This window comes from Mustela lutreola, chromosome 11 (assembly GCF_030435805.1).
Source record: "Mustela lutreola isolate mMusLut2 chromosome 11, mMusLut2.pri, whole genome shotgun sequence".
Lineage (NCBI taxonomy): Eukaryota > Metazoa > Chordata > Mammalia > Carnivora > Mustelidae > Mustela > Mustela lutreola.
In genome coordinates this window covers 68504097-68525633 of record NC_081300.1, presented here as the reverse complement: position 1 = coordinate 68525633, position 21537 = coordinate 68504097, and the positions used below count along the sequence as shown (strand labels likewise).

At 40.2% G+C, this 21537-nt stretch overlaps 1 protein-coding gene across 14 annotated transcripts in view; it reads left to right on the top strand.

Moving 5' to 3' along the window:
• Positions 1 to 21537, top strand: part of SFI1 (SFI1 centrin binding protein) — a 102616-nt gene that overhangs the window by 38466 nt on the left and 42613 nt on the right. For all 14 annotated transcript variants that reach the window (XM_059140917.1, XM_059140916.1, XM_059140925.1 and 11 more), the window contains 3 exons: positions 814 to 908; positions 10397 to 10514; positions 12773 to 12875. In XM_059140917.1, coding sequence (XP_058996900.1) covers positions 814 to 908; positions 10397 to 10514; positions 12773 to 12875 — 316 coding nt within the window. The remainder of the gene's footprint in view (positions 1 to 813; positions 909 to 10396; positions 10515 to 12772; positions 12876 to 21537) is intronic.

Here is a 21537-nt window from a genome sequence, read left to right as displayed (position 1 = left end):
AGAATGTGAAGTTATTCACATATAATTCAAAGTCTGTTTTTCCTTACTGATACTATAAGGTGAGGAGAACGACTCTCCATCAAGGAGAATAAGTTTTACTGTGACTATGGGAAATAAAATTTTAGCTTAAGATACAGATATGTGGGATGCCTGGGTGGCTCAGTGGGTTAAGCCTCTGCCTTCAGCTCGGGTCATGATCTCAGGGTTCTAGAATCGAGCCCTGCATAGGGCTCTCTGCTTCTTGGGGAGCCTGCTTCCCCCACCCCCCGCCTTCCTCTCTGCCTATTTGTGATCTCTGTCTGTCAAATAAATAAAATCTTCTAAAAAAGTTAAAAAGATATAGATACGGCTTTTTTGTATTAGAAGTATCCGTGTTACTTTCTGAGTACAGAATGGACTGGGATTATTGAATTAGGAGTTTTGTTTGTTTGTTTGTTTGTTTTAAAGATCGTATTTATTTATTTATTTGTCAGAGAGAGAGAGAGCATAAGCAGGCTAGAGGCAGAGAGAGAAGCAGGGTTCCCCACTGAGCAAGGAGTCCAATGTGGGATTTGATCCCAGAACCCTGGGATCATGACCTGAGCTGAAGGTAGCAGCTTAACCAACTAAGCCACCCAGGCGTCCCAAGAGTTTTTTTGGTTTAAAGAAATGCCACTTGGGGCACCTGAGTAGCTCAGTGTGTGGAGGATGCGACTCTTGATCTCAGGGTTGTGAGTTCATGCCCCATATTGGGTATAGAGATTATAAATAAATAAACAAATAAATAAATAAACATTTTAAAAAATGTTTTACTTTTTTTTTCCCCCTCCTCAGATATTACTTGTACAACCTGATGTTCCAGACCTGGAGGACCTACGTGCATCAGCAGCATGAGATGAGGATCAAGTACATTAGAGCTAAGAATCATGGTGAGAAAAGGAAGTACATGTTTAAAGAAAATGCCTTCATTTATATGATTTTCTTATATGAAGACTTAAGTTTTTGAGAGCAGTTTTACTTAGTTCATAGCACAAAATTAAGGGGCAGATAGAGTGATTACCCATATACCTCTTCCGCCAAACATTCCTAGTCTCTCCCACTATCAACATCACTCACCAAGTGGTACGTTTGTTACAGTGAACCCACATCAACACATCACAATTACTCAAAGTCCATAGTTTATACTAGGACTCACTCTTAGTGTTGCCCCCCCCTTTTTTAAAAAAAGATTTTATTTATTTATTTGACAGAGAGATCACAGGTAGGCAGAGAGGCAGGCAGAGAGAGAGGAGGCGGCAGGCTCCCTGCCGAGCAGAGAGCCCGATGCGAGGCTCGATTCCAGGACCCAGGGGTCATGACCTGAGCTGAAGGCAGAGGCTTAACCCACTGAGCCACCCAGGCACCCCAGTGTTGTCCCTTTTATACACATGTATTGATCATTATGGTATCATGCAGAGTATTTTCAGTGCTCTAAAAATCTTCTGTGCTCTACCTGGTTAGCTCATCTCCTCCCCTTGGCAACTTTTTTTTTTAAAGATTTATTTATTTGGGCACCTGGGTGGCTCAGTGGGTTAAGCCTCTGCCTTCAGCTCAGGTCATGATCTCAGGGTCGTGGGAACGAGGCCCACATCGGGCTCTCTGCTCAGCGGGGAGCCTGCTTTCTCCTCTATGCCTGCCTCTGCCTCTCTGCATACTTGTGATCTCTCTCTCTCTGTTTCAAATAAATAAAAATAAAATCTTAAAAAGAAAAAAAAGATTGATTTATTTGAGAGAGAGAACATGAATGGGAGGGGCAGAAGAAGAGGGAGAGAGAATCTCAAGCAGACTCCATGCAAAGCATGGAGCCCAATGTGGGGCTCGATCCCACAACCCCGAGATCATGGCCTGAGCCAAAACCTAGAGTTGGATGATCATCCGACATACCATCTAGGTGTCCATCCAAGCACCCATCTTCCCTGTGCCCAGCAACTTTTTACTGTCTTCATAGTTTTGCCTTTTCTGGAATGTCATATGATTGAAATCATATAGTATATAGCCCTTTCAGATTGGCTTCTTTTGCTTAGTAATTGCACTTAAGGTTCCTCCTTATCTTTTATGGTTTGATAGTTCATTTCTTTTTAGTGCTGAATAATATTCCCTTGTCTGGATGTACCACAAATTCTTTATCCATTTCTGAGAAGGACATCTTGGTTGCTTCTAAATTTTTGCCGTTACAAATAAAACTTTCCATGTGCAGGTTTTTGTATGGACATAAGTTTTCATCTCCTTTGGATAAATACCAAGGATTGCAATTGCTGGATCATATGATAAGAGTATGTTTAGTATTGTAAGAAACTGCCGAACTGTCTACCAGTGTGCACTCAGCACAGAGTCTTTGGCACCTACATCTCATTTAAGCATGATTTCTGTGAAGTGGCTCTTCTTGCCCTCCCACGGCACCTGGGGTGGTCGTCTGTCTAGCTATCATGTGTCAAGTTGTAGTGCTCACTTCTAGTCTTGTTTGTCCAGGTTGCCCTTTAGTGATCTTGTGGCCAATTTAGCTCTGGTCAGTATCTGGTTCCTCTGTGAGTTGAGTCCAGAGACCCATATTGGGAGTCTAAGAGAAAAAGACACTGAGTTTCAGAATGATGGTTCCGCCTGCATTAGCAGTTATCTCATACCCATTTCACGTGAATGCTTTGCAGCCACCTCAAACTCAGCAAGTTACAAATAAAACTTAACTGCCCCACATTTAGATCTGCTTTTTCTCCTACTTTTCCTAGCTAAGTGAGAAACCTTACTGAGGCATGGCCTATCCATTCCTCATGCCTCATGTCATTCATTTATCTGTGTTTATAATATGGCTCTCCGACGTGTCACTTGCATTCATCTTTTCTTCACTACTGTCCGATTCATCCTCTCCTTTCCCCCAAAGTTTTATAAGTTCCTCTTCCTTCATCTCTCTGCATTTATTTTCTTCCCCTTCTTATTGTCCACATGGCTATAATAGTGGTAAGATATAGGTAAGATCATGTCACTCCTGGGCATATAAGTTCGTTTGGCTCCTCTTTGCTAATAAAGTCAGCACTCCTTGGTATAGCATACAAGGTATTCACCTTTTCTCTTCTATACCTTCCATACACCATATGCCCTTGCCACACTGTATACGTACTTTGATACTTTTCCATGTTTGCCCCTGCAGTTCTTCCAGTGGGTCCATTTCAAGTATCATCTTCCCCATGTAGTGTTCCCTTCTCTCCCATGGGTTCTTCCTTCCCTTGTCTATTTTCCCAAAATGTGAGAAGCTGTTCCTGAGGTAGGTGCATTGTTTCAGTATTTAGCTGGTAAGTTGCTTATGTTGTGTTGTGTCCTTCTGAATTTATTCAAAGTAAGAATCACTCTTTTTGGTACGCAGTTCTTTGAGTTTTGAGGAATGCATAGCTGTGTAGCCACCGCCACAATCAAGTGACAGAAAATTCCATTACTCCTGACCTTGTGCTAACCTTCTGTGACACCTTCCCTCCTCACTTGATTCCTGGCAACCACTGATCAGTTATCACCATAGACTTTCCTTTTCTAGAAGGCCCTATAAAGGGAAGCATTTAGTAGGTAGTATTTTGACGCTGCTTTCTTTCAACTTAGCATAATGCATTGGATATTCATCTGAGTTGTTGCATGTTTCAGTAGTTAGTTCCTTTATATTGCTGAGTAGTATTCTGTATACTGCATAGTAGGTGTGTATGACAGTTTGTTTATCCATTCCCTGATTGAAGGACATCTGAGTTGTTTCCATTTTAGACAACTATGAATTATAAATCATAAATATTTGTGTATAGTTTCATATGTGAATACTTTTCTTGGGTAGATTATCTAGGCATAATTATCTAGTGTGATTAGTGTAAGATTGCTGGGATCTTACAGTAGGTGTATATTTAACTTTATAAGAAGCTGCCAAACTGTTTTCCAAATGGTACTGATTGTACCATTTTGCATTCCTACCAGCAATTTATGAGAGTTCTACTTATTTTGCATCTTACCAGCACTTGGTATTAACATTTTTTTAAAAAGATTTTATTTATTTATTTGACAGAGATCACAAGTAGGCAGAGAGGCAGGCAGAGAGAGAGGAGAAAGCAGGCTCCTTGTTGAGCAGAGAACTCCATGCGGGGCTTGATCCCAGGACCCTGAGACCATGACCTGAGCCGAAGGCAGAGGCTTAACCCACTGAGCCACCCAGGCGTCCCTGGTATTAACATTTAAAATAAAATTTTAACTATACAGATAGGTGTGTGGAAATATTTCATTTAGGCTGTAATTTGTGTTTAACGATTAATGATGTTGAGTATCTTTTCCTATGCTTACTTGCTTTTTATGTCTCTTTTTGGTGAAGAGTCTATTCAAGATCTTTTGTCCTTTTAAATTGGTTTCTTGTCCCTTTAAATTGGTTCCTTTTTAAATTATTTTCTTGTTGAATTTTGTTAAAAACATGTTCTGATTACTACAAGTCTTTTGTGAAAAGCATGATTGGCAAATACTTTCTTCCAGAATGTGGCTTGTTTTTTCATTCTCTCTCTCTGTCTTTTCATTCTCTTAACAGTGTCTTTGCAGATCAAAAATTTTTAATTTGAATAAAACCCAATTTTTTTAATAGATTATTTTTGATACTATAGGAACTCCACCTGCTTCAAAATCACAAAGATTTTTTCCAATGTTTTCCAACCTTGCTAAGTTCATTAGTTATAGAAGCTTTTTTGTAGAGTCCATGGGATTTTTTAAAAAAGATTTTATTTATTTATTTGACAAAGAGAGGTCACAAGTAGGCAGAGAGGCAGGCAGAGAGAGAAAGGGAGGGAAGCAGGCTCCCTGCTGAGCAGAGAGCCCCATGTGGGACTCAGTCCCAAGACCCTGAGATCATGACCTGAGCCCCAGGCAGGGGCTTAACCCACTGAATGACCCAGGCACCTGTCCATGGGATTTTTTAAAAAATATTTTATTTATTTATTTGAGGAGAGTGAGCACAAGAAAGCACAGGCTGGGAGAAGGGCAGAGGGAGACTCCCTGTAGGACCTTGGGATCATGACCTGAGCCAAAGGTAGACACTTAACTCACGCTGTGGGATTTTCTGTGCAGATAGTTAAGTGATATATGAACAGAGATCGTTTTTTCCTTCCTTTGCAGATTATTTTTATTACATTGGCTAGAGCTTCTAATAGAGTAGGAGTGGTCAGAATGGACATCCTTGCCTTGTTCCTGATCTTAAAGGAAAAGCATTCAGTGTTTAATCATTAAGTATGTTGTTAGCTGTATGTTTTATATAGATGTCCTTTGTCAGGTTATGTTCTATGCCTGGTTTTCTGAGTATTTTTATCAGTAAGAGGCATTAAATTTTGTCAAATGATTTTTTCCAGTATCTATTGAGATGATCCACTGCTCTTCCTTTTTAGTCCATTAATACGGTGAAACAGAGCAATTTTCAGATTTTGAACCAGCCTTATATTCCTCAGATTAATGCCATTCTTCATATATTGCTAGGTTCAATTTGCTAACTTTTTGTTTAGGATTTTTACATCTGTGTTCTTGAGGATATTGGCCTGTACTTTTCTCTTGTTATAATGTCTTTGTCTGATTTTGGTTTGGAGTAATACTGGCTTCATAGAATGAGTTAGGGAGTGTTTCATTGTATTCTATTTTCTAAAAAGGATTTGTAGAATTCATAGTATTTCTTTCTTAAATATTTGATAAAATTCTCTAGTGAATTCATCTGGGTCTGGAGTTTTCTTTTGTTGAAGAAGTTTGAACTTTGAATTCAAGTTTTTGAGTAGATGTAAGACTGTTTAGGTTACCTGTTCTTTCTTGAATGAGTTTTGGTAATTTGTTTTTCAAGGAATTGGTCCATTCTATTTTATTTTATTTCATTTTTTTAAAAGATTTTTATTTATTTATTTGACAGACAGAAATCACAAGTAGGCAGAAAGGCAGACAGAGAGTGGGGGGAAGCAGGCTCCCTGCTGAGCAGAGAGCCCAATGCAGTGCTTGATCCCAGGACCCTGAGATCATGACCTAAGCTGAAGGCAGAGGCTTAACCCACTGAGCCACCCAAGCACCCCGGAATTGGTCCATTTTAAATATGTTGTTGGATTTATGGTATAGAGTCATTTGAAGTATTTATTCCATTATTATAATATTAATGTTTGCAGGATTTGTAGTGATAGCTCCTCTCATTCATAATATTGACCATTTATGTCTTTAGCCTTCAGTTTTTATAAGTGTGGCTAGAACTTTATCAGTTTTATCTACCTTGTCAAATAACCAGTTTCTATATTCGTTTTCTGTTGATCTTCTGTTTTTAAGTTCCTTGATTTTTGTTCCTGTTTTTATATTCTCTCACTTCTGCAAGGTTTGGTTTTAATTTGCTCTTTTCTTTTCTAGTTTCTTAAGATGCAAGCTGAGATTGATTTGAGGCCTTTCCTTTGTTCTAACACAAACATTTACTGTAATTAAGTTACCTTTAAGCACAGCTTTAACTGCACCCCTCTGATTTTAATATTTACAATTCTGCTTCATTCAGTGAGAAAAGTTTTCTTTCCTTTTTTTTTTTAAGATTTTATTTATTTATTGCCCAGAGAGAGAAAGAGGGAGAGAGCAAGAGAGCACACAAGTAGGGGGAGTGGCAGGTAGAGGGAGAATCAGACTCCCTGCTGAGCAGGGAGTTTTCTAATTTCCATTCCTTTTTTACCCACAGATTATCTAGAAGTGTGTTTAGTCCTATATTGGGGACTTTGTAATATCTATCTATGTTTATAGTAATAGTTCAAAATATTTTTATTAATTTTCTAGTTTACCCCAATAGGAATGAGAGAACAGACTTAGTATGATTTCAGTTCTATTAAATTTGTTAAGTTTTTTTAAATTTATTTCAGGAATAGGCATTTTGCTATCTTATATTACTATTTGCAGTTATAATAAATAAAGCTATATTATGGAGTAGAAAGAAAAATCATTTGAATTCTTCAGGTAAAAGGAATTCTTTCTGGGGGTGCCTGGGTGGTGCAGTCTGTTAAGTGTCCAACTCTTCGTTGTGGCTTAGGTTGTGATCTCAGGGTCATGAGAGGTCGAGTCTGCTTAAGACTGTCCACCCCGCCCCCCCCCCAATGCTTGTGTGTGTGTGCATGCGTGGGCACTCTCTCTCTCTCTCTCTCAAATAAATATTTTTTAAAAAGAAGAGTTCTTTCTGATGTATGACAATTGTTTCACGCCATGCCCACTGACCTCAGGGAGCGTCAGTTCATTCTTGCACTGTTTTTTTCAATTTAAATTTTTTAAATTCAGTTAATTAATACAGTGTATTAATTAGTTTCAGAGGTAGAGTTCAGTGATTCATCAGCTGTATATAACACCTAGTGCTCATTATATCACATGCCCTCCTTAATGCCCATCACCCACTTACCCCATCACCCCACTCATCTCCCCTCCAGCAACCCTCAGTTTGTTTTCTATGGTTAAGAGTCTCTTCCAGTTTGTCTCCCTCTCTGATTTCGTCTTGTTTTACGCCCCCCTTCCTCTGTGTTCCTCTGTTTTGTTTCTTAAATTCTCCATATGAGTGAAATTATATCATAATTGTCTTTCTCTATTAACTCATTTCCTTAGCACAATACCCTCTGGTTCCATCTACATCATTGCAAATGGCAAGATTTCATTTTTTGATGGCTGAATAATATTCCATTGTGTATATATATACATCACATTTTCTTGTTTTTTTTTTTTAAGATTTTATTTATTTATTTGGCAGAGATCACAGAGATCACAAGCAGGCAGAGAGGCAGGCAGAGAGAGAGAGAGGAGGAGGAAGCAGGCTCCCTGCAGAGCAGAGAGCCTGACGCGGGGCTCGATCCAAGGAACCTGGGATCATGACCCAAGCCAAAGGCAGAGGCTTTAACCCACTGAGCCACCCAGTCGCCCCTATATATACCACATTTTCTTTAGCCATTCATCTGTCAATGGACATCTGGACTCTTTCCAGCTATTATGGACACTGCTGCTTTAACATTGAGGTGCAGGTGCTCCTTTGGATCACTACATTTGTATCTTTGGGATAAATACCTAGTAGTGCAGTTGTTGGGTCATAGGGTAGCTCTATTTTTAACTTTTTAAGGAACCTCCATACTGGTTTCCAGAGTGGCTGCAATAGCTTGCATTCCTACCAGCAGTATAAGAGGTTTCTCCTTCCTCTACATCCTGGCCAACACTTGTTGTTTCCTGACTTGTTAATTTTAGCCATTCTGACTGGTGTGAGGTGGTATCTCATTGTGGTTTTGATTTTTACTTATTCCCTAATGCTGAGTGATGTGGAGCATTTTTTCATGTGTCTGCTGGCCAGTTGTATGTCTTCTTTGGAGAAATGTCTGTTCTTATCTTTTGCCCATTTCTTTATTGGATTACTTGTTCTTTGGGTGTTCAGTTTGTTAAGTTCTTTATAGATTCTGGATACTAACCCTTTATCTGAAACATATGCAAATATCTTTTCCCATTCTGTAAGTTGTCTTTTGGTTTTGTTGACTATTTCCTGTGCTGTGCTAATGCTTTTTATCTTGATGAAGTCCTGATAGCCCATTTTTGCCTTTATTTCCCTTGTCTTTGGAGACATATCTAGCTAGAAGTTGCTGCGGCCGTGGTCAAAGAGATTGCTGCTTGTGTTCTCTTCCAGGATTTTGTTGGATTACTGACTCATGTTTAGGTTTTCCATCCATTTTGAGTATATTTTTGTGTATGATGTAAGAAAATGGTCCGGTTTCATTCTTCTACATGTGGCTGCCCATTTTTCCCAACACCATTTATTGAAAAGACTGTTTTTTCCATTGGATAGTCTTTCCTGCTTTGTTGAAGATTAGTTGATCATAGAGCTGAGGATCCATTTCTTATTTCTTTGTTTTGTTCCTTTGATCTATATGTATGTTTTTGTGCCAGCACGAAGCTAGATTACAGCTTTGTAATAGAGCTTGAAGTCTGGGATTGTGATGCTTCCAACATTGGTTTTCTTTTTCAACTTTCCTTTGGCTATTCAGGGTCTTTTTGGTTCCATACAAATTTTAGGATTATTTGTTCCAGCTCTGTGAAAAATGTTGATGGTATTTTGATAGGGATTGCATTGAATGTATATATTGCTCTGGGAAGCATAGACAGTTTAACAATATTTGTTCTTCTAATCCATGACCATGAAATGTTTTTCCATTTCTTTGTGTCTTCCTCAATTTCTTTCATGAGTGTTCTATAGTTTTCAGTCACTCTTGTACTGTTAGATAAAAAGTAGCAAGTACTTTCAGGCCTTAGGGAAGTGTGGTTCTCAGATTGTCCAGAATCAGGGCAGAGAACATTAATGCAGATTCTTGGGTACCACCCTCAGAAAAATAATAGCTTGTATTTATTGGAGACACTTTTTATCAATGACCTCATTTACTCTTGGCAAATACACCTTTAAGGAAGGTGCCATTTTGGAGATATGGAACTTTTGTGAGGTTACTGAGCTCAGTGACAAGTTCATATTAAAACCTGGTTTGTCTCACTCAGGAACCCAAATTCTAAACCACAACAGCATTGCCCAAGGGGCCTGAGGAAGCTACATGTTAAGTTCTCCATGTTTTGACTTGACTTGTCAATTGCTATGAAATATAAATATAGTTCTTATCCTGCTAATCACATTTTGGAGAATCTCCTGAAAATGGTTGACATAATTTTGCTTTCTCCTTTTTGTTGTAAAAAGAACAGAAATTTATTTCATTAGTGAAATCTTTGATAATGAAAATGGAATTTACTGTAAAGGGAGACCTATGGACCTTTGCAGTTCCCATATCTAGTAAAGTCTCTTCTCCAGGATCATTACTGGTCCCTATTATTCTGTTTTTCAAGCAGATATAGACGGTATCACCTTCTTTTTTCTTGCTTACTCTACTTTACAGTTATTGTTTCAAACAGTAAGTTTTATGACGTGATTTCTTCTTCTCCTTTAACTTTGTACTGTGTAAAATCTCAAATATCTACAAAATTAAAAAATGGAGTAATGAACCTCCATGTACCTGTCATCCAGCTTCAGCAGTTACCAACTCAGACCAGTCTCACTTCTCTGCTTTTTGTTATTTGTTAATTATTATAGAACATATCTCTAAAAATAAGGGCTTTAAAACAAAAGATTTCTGAACAGTGCAGTATATTGATTTTCCTGTTTTATAAATGTCATCCCTCATAGAGCCATTCTTCATGTGTGTTTGCATCCTTATTTATTTGGTAGAGCTTCAGAACTTTTCCACCAGGGGGCACTTGAAGTCTGGAGGAATTTAGATCTTCGGAAGGAGGGATGAATACAGAATGCCCATGAGCTTTTTTCATAACCCAGAGTAATGTATCTCTCCCTACTCCTTTTTAAAAATCTTTTTGGTGCATCTAGATGCAAGGCAAAAGATGCGGCAGGCCTGGAAGTCATGGCTGATCTACGTGGTTTTTCGTAGAACCAAACTTCAGATGCAGACCACCGCCCGTGAGTTTAGGCAGCGGAGTATTTTGTGGTGAGTGCGCTCCTTCGCCCTACAGATTAGTAGCCATCATCTTACCTTAGCCTTGTCTCACGAAGCATAAAAACCCACCTTAAAAACAAACAGTGCTTCAGACATAATTGATGCTTAATAAGTATTTATTGACAACTTGTTCAACTGTACAATCAGAAGTAACACTTAGTACTCGCTGTGTTCTAAACCTGTGTTGAGTTTGTGTGTGTTAATTTTTCTAATGTAAATTCTCATATAATCGTCACCGTAAACTAAACTAAATACTGTTTTTTTGAAGATGAAGATACATACGAGTCTCAGAAAGGTTGAGTAACTTGCCCAAGCTCATATAAGCTGTATTCGGCAAAATAGGGCTCGCCTACCCATCTATCTGATGCCAGAGCCCATGCCCTTAACTGCCCTGCCCAGCCTTTCATCAGCTCTGTGCACACTTAGGAGGGACATGAGTTAGATGACTTCGAGAGCCAGACATGTGTAACAATGAGCTACTTTACAATGGGACTGATCCCGCTGCGCGTTACCTCTGGTGGTCCTTTGGTGTTCTCATTGGCAGCATATTAAAATCTCAAAAGAGCTAGATCCTTTATTTAGTATGGAAAAGTGCAGAAACTTTGACTTTAGACCGTTAGACTGACACGGTCAAATCCATGTCAATGCAGTATTGGGTCCTTTCACCTCTCCACAGTTCAGGTGTGAGACAGGCTCACCAGTAAGTGTCTTTCAGGATTGTCATGGGAAATAAATATGGTAATATCTAAAGTATTTAACACAGTGTCCAGAACATCAGTACACCTAAAAATCTTTATTTTAAATACCTTATTTAAAATTTATTTGGCGGGACGCCTGGGTGGCTCAGTTGGTTGGGCCGCTGCCTTCGGCTCAGGTCATGGTCCCGGCGTCCTGGGATCGAGTCCCACATCGGGCTCCTTGCTCCGCGGGGAGCCTGCTTCTCCCTCTGACTCTGCCTTCCACTCTGTCTGCCTGTGCTCGCTCTCGCTCGCTCTCTCTCTGACAAATAAATAAATAAAATCTTGAAAAAAAAAAAAGTGGCAATTGGAGCACCACTAGCATATTCCACACTATCCTGGATGCCTTAAAAAAAAAAAATTTATTTGGCAAATTTTTAAAAAGATATTTATTAGAGGGAGAGTGAACATGAGTTGGGACAGAGGGGCAGAGAAGAGAGGAAGGAACAGATTCCCTGCTGAACAGGGAGCCCAACTTGGGGGGGGGCTCGATCCCAGGATCCTGAGATCATTATTTAAGCTGAAATCAAGAGTCACACGCTTAACCGACCAAACCATCCAGGCATCCTGGCAAATATTTTTAAATGCTTAGTAAGTATGCATTTCTATGAGAGCCTGTGGGAGATATTTTTACATAATTTTATTTATTCAATGTGTATTTTTTGGGAGCTTAAAATTTCCTAGTACTATGCTGGGTGCTGGGGCTGCACCCAGGGAACTTGTAATTCTCTAAATGCTTAAAAAAATAAGTAGTAATGCAAGATTGTTTGAGATTTTGAAGTGAGTGATGCAGCTATGCCTCGCCCGGATTGGGAGGACTGGAAGATTTTCCTAGGTTAGAGTAACTGAGCAAAGTGAGTGTTTCTGTGGGGAAAAAAAAAAAAGTTGCAAACTCTCATTTCCTCACTACTATTTTCCTACAGCTAATTAGAAAATAAGCAGAAAAGAAGCCAAGATTAGAAATCTAAAAGCCATGTTTTTTGCAGATTATTCTGCAAAATCTCCTCTTTTTTTAATGTTGGCAGTAATTTATAAATACATTTTTCAAACCTGTTCCAAATAGAGCATGTCTGTAGTTTCTAAGGCTGAAACCCTAGGAACCATCAGTTTCCAACCCTTAACTGGCTATTCTAGATCTACTTCTCTATTTTTTTTTTCCCCAACGGTGGTTCCAACAGATGTCAGTCAAGATGACTGGCACAGAGAGCGATAGGGACTTGAGCCGAGGGTCCTTCGCTGCCCTTCTGTTTTCTGGGTGGCTTATTTTTTTTTTTGTTTTTAAATATTTTATTTACTTATTTGACAGAGAGAGATCACAAGCAGAGAGAGAGGCAGGCAGAGGGAGAGGAGGAAGCAGGCTCCCCGCCGAGCAGAGAGCCCGATGCGGGGCTCGATCCCAGAACTCTGAGATCATGACCCGAGGCAAAGGCAGCGGCTCAACCCACTGAGCCACCCAGGCGCCCCTGGGTGGCTTATTTTGACTGGTTCCATCTTTGATTTGCTCTTTGGCAGGCTGTGGTGGAGCCAGTGGAGGCAGCAACTGGGACAGGTGCGTGTGGGCCACGCCCTGCTCGCATCAGCTGTGAAGCACAGGGCCCTGAGCCTCCAGCTGCAGGTGAGTGCAGCCGACTGCGGTTTTGGTATATTCTGTCCATGTTGTCAAGCCCTACACCCACGGAGGGTGGGGTTGGACTCCCAAGCAGAGGGCTGGCCATCATACTGCTGCCTCTGTCCTGGGCCCTCCCTGCAGCAAAGGGAGCTGGGCAGGGGGTGGAGGGCAGAAGCAACACAGAAGGCTGGGGTTCAACGGAAAAAAGCTGCTAATAGGAAGATGCTGAATGGGATTCCAGTTGGTTTGCACAGTGTCTGTTGGTCATGGTGCTGGGAAGGGATTTATGAATTAGTTATAAATATGATTAAAGAAAGAGCAGTATATTCTTTATTTCCTTGTTACTGTTTTCCTGCAGCAAGTTGGAAGATAATAGGGCAGAAAAGAAACTAAGACAATAAAGAAAACCTGGCTGCTAAATATAATTTTGCTTATATTAGAGGAAGCCACTAGCTTTTGGTCAGTAATAAAGGCCTAACATCTGTACCAAGACGATGCTGTAGTGAAACTTTCTTATGACCTTTGATAGACTGAGTTTCTGTCACTTTTGGGATCTTCTGGGTATTCTGGATCTGCCAAGTCATTTATAGAGAATATAACAGGAAATATGGGGAAAAAAAAAAAAAAAGGGAAGTGTCTGTTACTATACTAAGAGTAAATCTCTTTTTAATCTGATAACATGTTGCATAGGCTATGTGAACGTATGCAGTATGTAGAAATCACATGCAATTCACATATGCAATCATCTAGGCTAGGGGTCCACAGACTGGCCCGTAGGTCATATTTGGCGTGCTGTCTGTTGTTATAAATAAAATTTTATTGGGATACAGTTGTACCTGTTCATTTATGTATTGTCCAATGCGGCTTTTAGGCTACAAGGGCAGAGTTGAATAGTTCCCACAGAGAGACCATGTGGTGTGCAAAGGCTAAAATGTTATTATCTAACTTTTAAGAAAAGAAGTTGCTGACCTCTGAACTCATGAGGTCTTCAGAGGTAATAAGAGGCAAGGAAATAAGATATTTTTTGACAGTGATAATAACAGTAACAAGAACAGCAGCAGTGGCAAATAGCATTTGTGGTGGTCTGACTTAACCCTAGGTGTTAGACTAAGGGCTTTACATGCATTATCTCAATTAGTTTTCATAATTCTTTTTTTTCTTTAGTTTTTGGGTTTTTTTTTTTAGTAATCTCTACACCCAATGTGGGGCTCAAACTCATGACCCTGAGCTCAAGGGTTGCATGCTTTTCTGACTGGGCCAGCCAGATGCCTCTCAGTTATTTTTTAAAGTCCCATATTACTATTATGGAAACTAAGGAGGTTAAATAACTTGAATGCAAGTCAGACACCTGGCAAAGGTCAGATCCAGGGTTTAAATCCAAGCAGCCTGACAGCTGCAGAACCATTCTTTTACCCATCCTGCTGGATTGTCCTTAATAGATTTGTGATCTCAGGAAGGAGAGGAAACTGACAAATGTGAAAATGCCATCAACATGGAAACATAGACTGATTTTCTGTTCCTGGGGGACTACAACTGTGTGAGTGTTCTTTCTTTCAAAGAGCCACTCTGAGGGCCTGTAAATTCTTTCTGTTGGTGCTACTATATCTTAGAACACTTTCAGAATTCCCTTTGGACTGTTGTTTTCAAAGCTTGCTACAGATTTGATTGAATATTTTTAGTGATAGAAGATTTTCATGGTTAGCAGTTGGATTTAACATATAAAACAGCCAGGAGTCACTTAGAATCAAATCCAGTGAAAAATGTGTGATCAAGATTATACTGATGTGGACCAAAAGCTGTGCAAGACTCTAAGACCAAATTATATTGTGTGGATTTTGAGCAATAGTGCCTTGTGTCTAATAAGTACCATACAGCTTACCAAGAAGGTCCGCTTAAGGCATTTCTTTGAACCCTCAAAACATCTCTGAACTAGACAGGGCAGAGCATCCTGAGCTACAGGAAATTTTTATAAATGTACTTAAAACATAGAAAACTAAATATAAGACATTGATAAAAACATGAACAGATACCCAAGTACCCACCACCTAGATTAAAAGGTGTTAGCATGCTCCACACCTGCCCAGACATGGCTCAAACCCTACCTTTCCCCCTTTCTGTCACCGTTCCACCTCAGAGGTGGGCCCTGCACGGATACAAGGTCATCATTCTCTCATGGTCTTTTGAACTTGTAGAAATACGCGCATACGTAACCACAAAGAAGAAATGTTCCGGTTTCGTGTCTTTAGGAGATCTATGAATGATGTCATCCTGTACATTTCCTCTGCAGTTTCCTTTTTAGAAGCAGCAGTGTGTTTGTGAGGCTTACCCTTGTAGGGACGTAGATACCTATTAACTGTGTGTGCTATGCCATTGTATGGGCAGGCACAGTTGATCTCGTTCAGTAGTTTACCACTACTAATGATGAACTACGGATTACTTCTACATTTTTGCAATTACAAACGCTGCTGTGGAGAGCATTTTTAAACATAGATCCTTGTGCAAGAGTCTGAGAGATTCTGCATTCTGGTTCCTAGAAGTGACATGGTTGGGTCATTGGGTATTCATCTCTCCATCCTTACTACAGATTGTCCAGTGCTTTCCAGTGCCAGTTTACGTGGTTATGTTTCTGTTCCCCTTTCTTTCAGTCTCCTCAGCACTTTGCATGGTCAGACTTGGTCCTCCTCAGCAGTGGGATGTGTGTGGAGTGGTAACTTCATTGTCGCTTTAACTTCTATCTCACTGATTCCCAGTGAGGCCCGGCATCTTTACAGATGCTTGTTTGCATTCGAGTTACAGAAGGGCTGGTTTACATCCCTCCATCATTTTTCTGTTGGGTTATTTGGCTTTTTCTTTTTGAACACTGATTTGTGGACATTGTTGTAGACTCTGCTTACTCATCTTTTGAGTGTTCTGTACTTTACAGGAGCTTTCTTCCAGTCTGCAGCTTGTTTTTTTTTTTTTTTTTTTTTTTTTTTTTGCTTTGCTTATGGTATCCTTTTTTTTTTTCATGCAGATATTATTAATCTCAATCTATTATTAATCTCAATCTAGCCTAATTTATTCTTGAATCAGTTTGGTCTTTAATATATCTTGGGTTTAATTTTACCAATTGTGTGAAAAAGGTCTCAGTTGGTCATCTTCCATATGGGTAATTAATTGCTGTAGCACTGTTTGCTGATTCATCCATCCTTTATCTTTTTTATACTGGTTATTAATCTACCTTCATTATAGAGCCAGGGTCTCATTTCTTCATGGGTCTGTTCTGGGCTCTGCATTCCATTGCTCTGTATTGCTGTCTCTGAGCCAATACCACACTGTTTTAGTTGTGATTTAATGAAGCAGGTATTTATTTAAGCAATCTCCATACCCAACATGGGGCTGAAACTCACCATCAAGAGTCCCATGCTCCTCTGACTGAGCCAGCTGGGCACCCTTATTTCTTAAGTTTTTGTATATGGAAAAGGATGATCTTTTTTATTTTTGTTCTTTTTCAAATTCTTTTGGCTATTCTTCTTTACTCTTTCTCATTAATTTTGGGATCAACTTTCAAGTTTCACATCAAAGCCTACTAGGATTTTTATTATAATGCACCAACTTTTTACATTAGATTGGGGGAAATTGTCATGTTTATGATACTGTGAGTCATCCCATCCACAAATTTGATATATCTTGTGACATGTTGATGAGCATGAGAGAAAGAATAAGAAGGATGAGGTCATGAGGTAACAACACAGGAGACCCCTGCGCCCATAAAGGCTTTACGTTCTTGTTCCAGTGGAGGTGAGAAGCTGCTGGCTTTGAGTGAAGATGATACGATCACACCTCCTTCTTAATGGGATCCCTCTGGTTCATTGTGTGCTGCCTTTGGGGAGGAAAGGAGGTATATGTTTATGTGTGTGGGTGTGTTTATGTGTGTGCACTTATATTTTAAAGAAGTAATGGGAAAAATAAATCCAAAACTAACAAAATGTGGTTACCCATAGTGGGATGGAGGGAACAAAATATTTTTGTGAATTTACTTTGTTATACAGTTTTAACTTTGGAACCATATAAATATTTTGTATAATTTAAAAAATACACACAAGCAAGTCAAAAAGGAGAGAAATTAATCCCCAGAATTTTAAAACACACTGAAACAAACCTAAGCTCGTAGCCATGACTACACAGAGAAAATAATTACTTCAGGTAACTTTAAAATGCAATATTTTGGCTCTTCATCCCTAGTGGAATGCATTCTAAGGACATAAAGAACTAGGAAATCTGAAACCTACATTCAGTAGTCTTATTGTTAGTGGTGGGTTTAGAATTGTCATGTTGAAACTATTATAGCTACATTGTGAGATAAAACAAGTAACTTAAGGCAGTGTCATTAGGAATCATGATTTTCAGTGTCAAGGAAAAGATTACAAATATAAAAGAAAGGAAATAAAAGTCCTATAATCTGAGATTGGAAATGTAAATATCGGTAGGAATTTAAGATGTTTTTTAACCTTAAGAAATGTATTTCTCATTTTATTTATGGAAAAGTTAGGAGTGAGCAGCAAAGAATATATGGCATTTAGTATTCCCAGTGCCCAAGTCGTGGGCTCTGTTATTTCGTGGCTAAAAGTAACAGAGGCTTTTTGGAGAAATGGCTGATTCCTGGTCTGCAGCAAGATATGCATATCACCCACGTCATAGGCCTAGGATACACTTTGCTGGAGAGTGAGGAAATGAACAAAGGTTAATGGGCTGTGTCAGAAGGACTCAGGAGCCAAAAGACTTTCCTAGACTAATGATAAATCAGTTGGGACATCCAGAAGAATAATGACTGCAGTGAATTGAAAGCACATCAAATCTATAAAAATTCATGCATGTATAATGAGGGGAGAGGAAGGAACTCATTGGCACATATTGGGGTTGTTAGAGTATTAACTCAGTTTGAAAATTAGTGAAGGCAAAAATCAAGCATTTATCCTGCCTTTCCTATATAAACTTTATCTTTCAAAACCTGAGGGTTAATGAGAGTAGACTTCTTTATAGAATTCTAGTTAGTAGCTACAGGAGTACTGGAATGAGAAAACTGCCGTTTTGCTACCCCTAATGAGAAAATGGATCTAAGCAGCAACCACAGAATGGGAGGACAGTGGGGAAATAAAATGGAGGGATCAGGTTGACATCTGAAGCCACGGATCGTCTTGACATTGTTAAAACTGTGGCAGCCAGCTGTGATGTGCCTCATGATGGTGAGGTAATGGGCGGTCCCCAGAACCATGTGAGAAGTGTTCTTGCCTCGAAATTTGAACATGATTCCAACCAAGCCTAACATGAATCTTTCTATCAGTTTCCAGGAAATACAGGAATCAGGTGAACAAGGCAAAGACGCCTTGGGACAATTGGCCGAAGCTGAAGTGTGGGACATTTTATAGGATAAATGACCTAGTTTCTCAAAGAAATTGGTGGCATGAAAGAGGAAAAAGGGCAGGGAGGAAAATTGTCCTATAAAAAGGAGAGATTGAAGTGACATAACCAAAACAAACCAAAAAGGATTGCTGTGGCTTTGTAGCAAACCACACAAGAGTTCATGCGTCCAGTGTGCCACAAGCCAGTAACAACTGACACAGGCTTTTGCAGGGAAGAAAGAGAGACTATTTGCTGGTGTGGTGCCACCCAAGAGAACAGGGAGTTAATGCTCAAGAGTCCCAGACTCCCTTATGGCTCACAGGCAGGGGTGGGGGTTTTAAAGGGTGAAATTCAGAGTAAGGGTCTCAGGGTCTTGGATCGTGCTGATTGATTAGGGTTAGGTCAGCTGTTACATTTCCCTTCTTGTTCATCTTCTCCCTTCTGGCATGTCCCTGTCTGGTTTCATTGTGATTGTAGTGAGGTGGTTGTTCTGTTTCAAGGACCCGCTTGTTCCACTTTAGGGGTCCAGAACTGTAAAACATTCTTAGCAGAAGACATTAGCAGTATCCTCTCTAGAGTATAAAGGCAGAAGTTCCACATCCTGTGATTATCACTAACCTGCACACTATTACTATTTTTTCATGCAAACACAGCACATTGTGTCTGTTATCTCAGGTGGAACAGCATCCCACAGACCTTTCAAAAGGCAAGTTTCTGTTATTCCCGAAGGCATTTTTACAGGTTTTTTTGTTTTGTTTTGTTTTGTTTTTAAACAATAAGTAAGGGCTCTGTGACTCTGGTCGGAGGTAGTTAGGAGCCATATGGCTAAATTGTGGGGTCTAAGAGGGGCTTGCATTCCTGGTTTTGGCTGCTGTGTTAGGAATAGACCATAGAAGATCAAGGATGAAAGCAGAGAGAACAGTCAAGAAGCTATTAGAAAATCCCAAGTGAGGGGCACCTGGGTGGCTCAGTGGGTTAAGCCTCTGCCTTTGGCTCAGGTCATGATCTTGGGGTCCTGGGATCGAGCTCTGCATCAGGCTCTCTGCTCAGGATGAGCCTGTTCCCCTTCTCTCTCTGCCTGCCTCTCTGCCTACTTGTGATCCCTGTCTGTCAAATAAATAAATAAATAATCTTAAAAAAAAAAAAGAAGAAGAAGAAGAAAAGAGAAAAAGGGGGCGCCTGGGTGGCCCAGTGGGTTAAAGCCTCTGCCTTCGGCTCAGGTCATGATCCCAGGGATCAAGCCCCTCATCCAGCTCTCTGCTCAGCAGGGAGCCTGCTTTCCCCTCTCTCTCTGCCTGCCTCTCTGCCTACTTGTGATCTCTGTCTGTCAAGTAAATAAGTAAAATCTTTTAAAAAAAGAAAAAGAAAGAAAGAAAATCCCAAGTGAGATTCTACACAAGGATGATAGCAAGATGGTGTTGGATTCTGGGTGTACATTGAAGGTAGTGCTGACAAGACTTGCTAATAGACAGTTAAGACCTGAAGTTTTGGAGAAAGAATCCAAGGTGACTCCAGGTTTCTGGCCTGAGTAACTGGAACAGTGGAATGGCCATTTAGTACAATGGGGAAGATGGAGGGAGAAGCAGTTTTGTCCGGAAAGATGAGCTCCATTCTGAGCGCCACATCTGCAGCCTGACAGGCCTTTTGAATATCCCCCAAGGAATTGTACAGGAAGCAGTTGGATATTTGGGGAGTATGGAGGATGGGTCGAGACCCGAACTGTAAATGTGGGAGTCCTGAGCTTGCAGTTGGTATTTAAAGTCATGAGACTGCATGAAAGCACACAGGGAGTAAGCATAGCTAGAAGAGGGGTTGCAGGACCCAGCCTGGGAGGAATAAAGGTGAGACTGCAGGTAGCCTGGAGAATCCACAGGCATGACTGGCCTCATCACATGCTTCTGGCAGGTCAGGGAGGGTGAGGAGTGGGATTTGACCTTTGGATTGAACAATGTGGAGATCGTTGATGGGCTTGGGAAGAATAGTTTCAGTAGGCCTGAAGGGGAGAGGGTTCATGAGAGCCTGCCTGGGGGAAGAGAAATTAGAAAATAGACCACTCTTTTGAGGAGTCTGGAAAGGAAAGAACTTGAGAATTAGCTGGATGCCAAAGTGGTCTAGTGGTGGCTTGCTCAAAAATCTGACTTATTCCTTTCCGAAAGTATTTCTGTGACCCTAATCTTTTCCACCCAACTTTTTATTTTTGACATATACCAAATGACGGAAAAGGTAGATACTGTAGTCACTAGTTTAACCCTTTGCTAACATCTTGCCACATTTGCTTTCTCTAAGTATAACAATACATTTCTCACATTTCCTGAGTGGCTTTAAAGTTGCAGACATAGGGCGCCTGGGTGGCTCAGTGGGTTAAGCCGCTGCCTTCGGCTCAGGTCATGATCTCAGGGTCCTGGGATCGAGTCCCACATCGGGCTCCCTGCTCGGCAGGGGAGCCTGCTTCCCTTCCTCTCTCTCTGCCTGCCTCTCTGCCTACTTGTGATCTCTCTCTGTCAAATAAATAAATAAAATCTTTAAAAAAAAAATAAAAAAAAAATAAAGTTGCAGACATAAATGTTAACTCTAAATACTTCAGCTTTTGTCTCCTAAAATTAAGGCGTTCTCCTACATAATCCCAATATCATCTTATTCACGACATTGAATACTGATATAATATCTAAAGTACAGGCCATATTCAAACCATAGATTATTGCTATTTTATGGGCAGGTCTAGGGTCCAATCAGAGGTTGTATCCCTGAAGAGATTTGCTTTTGAGGATGGGAGAAATAGTAGCACATTCATATGCTGCTTTAGAAAAAGCTAGTAGAGGGTGAGAATCTATGATGCAGAAGGGGGAATTTGCCAGTGATAAGCTTGAGAAGGTCAGAGACGATGGGATGTGTCCATAGTTGGGAGTGACTTCTGATTGAAGAGAGCATAGACACTTTATTCAAAGTAGCCAGAGAGAAGGCAGAGCCTGTGGGCAGGTGGGTGGGTAGATGGGGAAGGAGCTTGCGAAAATTCTCTTTTGATCACTTTTATTTTCTTGGTGAAATAGGAAGAATGGTATTCAGCTGAGAGGAAGGAAAGGAGAAGAGGTGTTACAGGTCTAAGGAGGGAAGATAATGAGGTCGTCATCTGAGACTTTCCGCTTCAGACTAGGGATGCATATTGCCAAGCACACACAAGGACTTTGCTAAGGGTGCACATCTATAGATGGTCTTGAGGGTATCCTTCTGTAGGCCCTCAGCTTCCATAGCTAACCTTTCGCAGAAACAAATGTGCTTGAGACAGTAG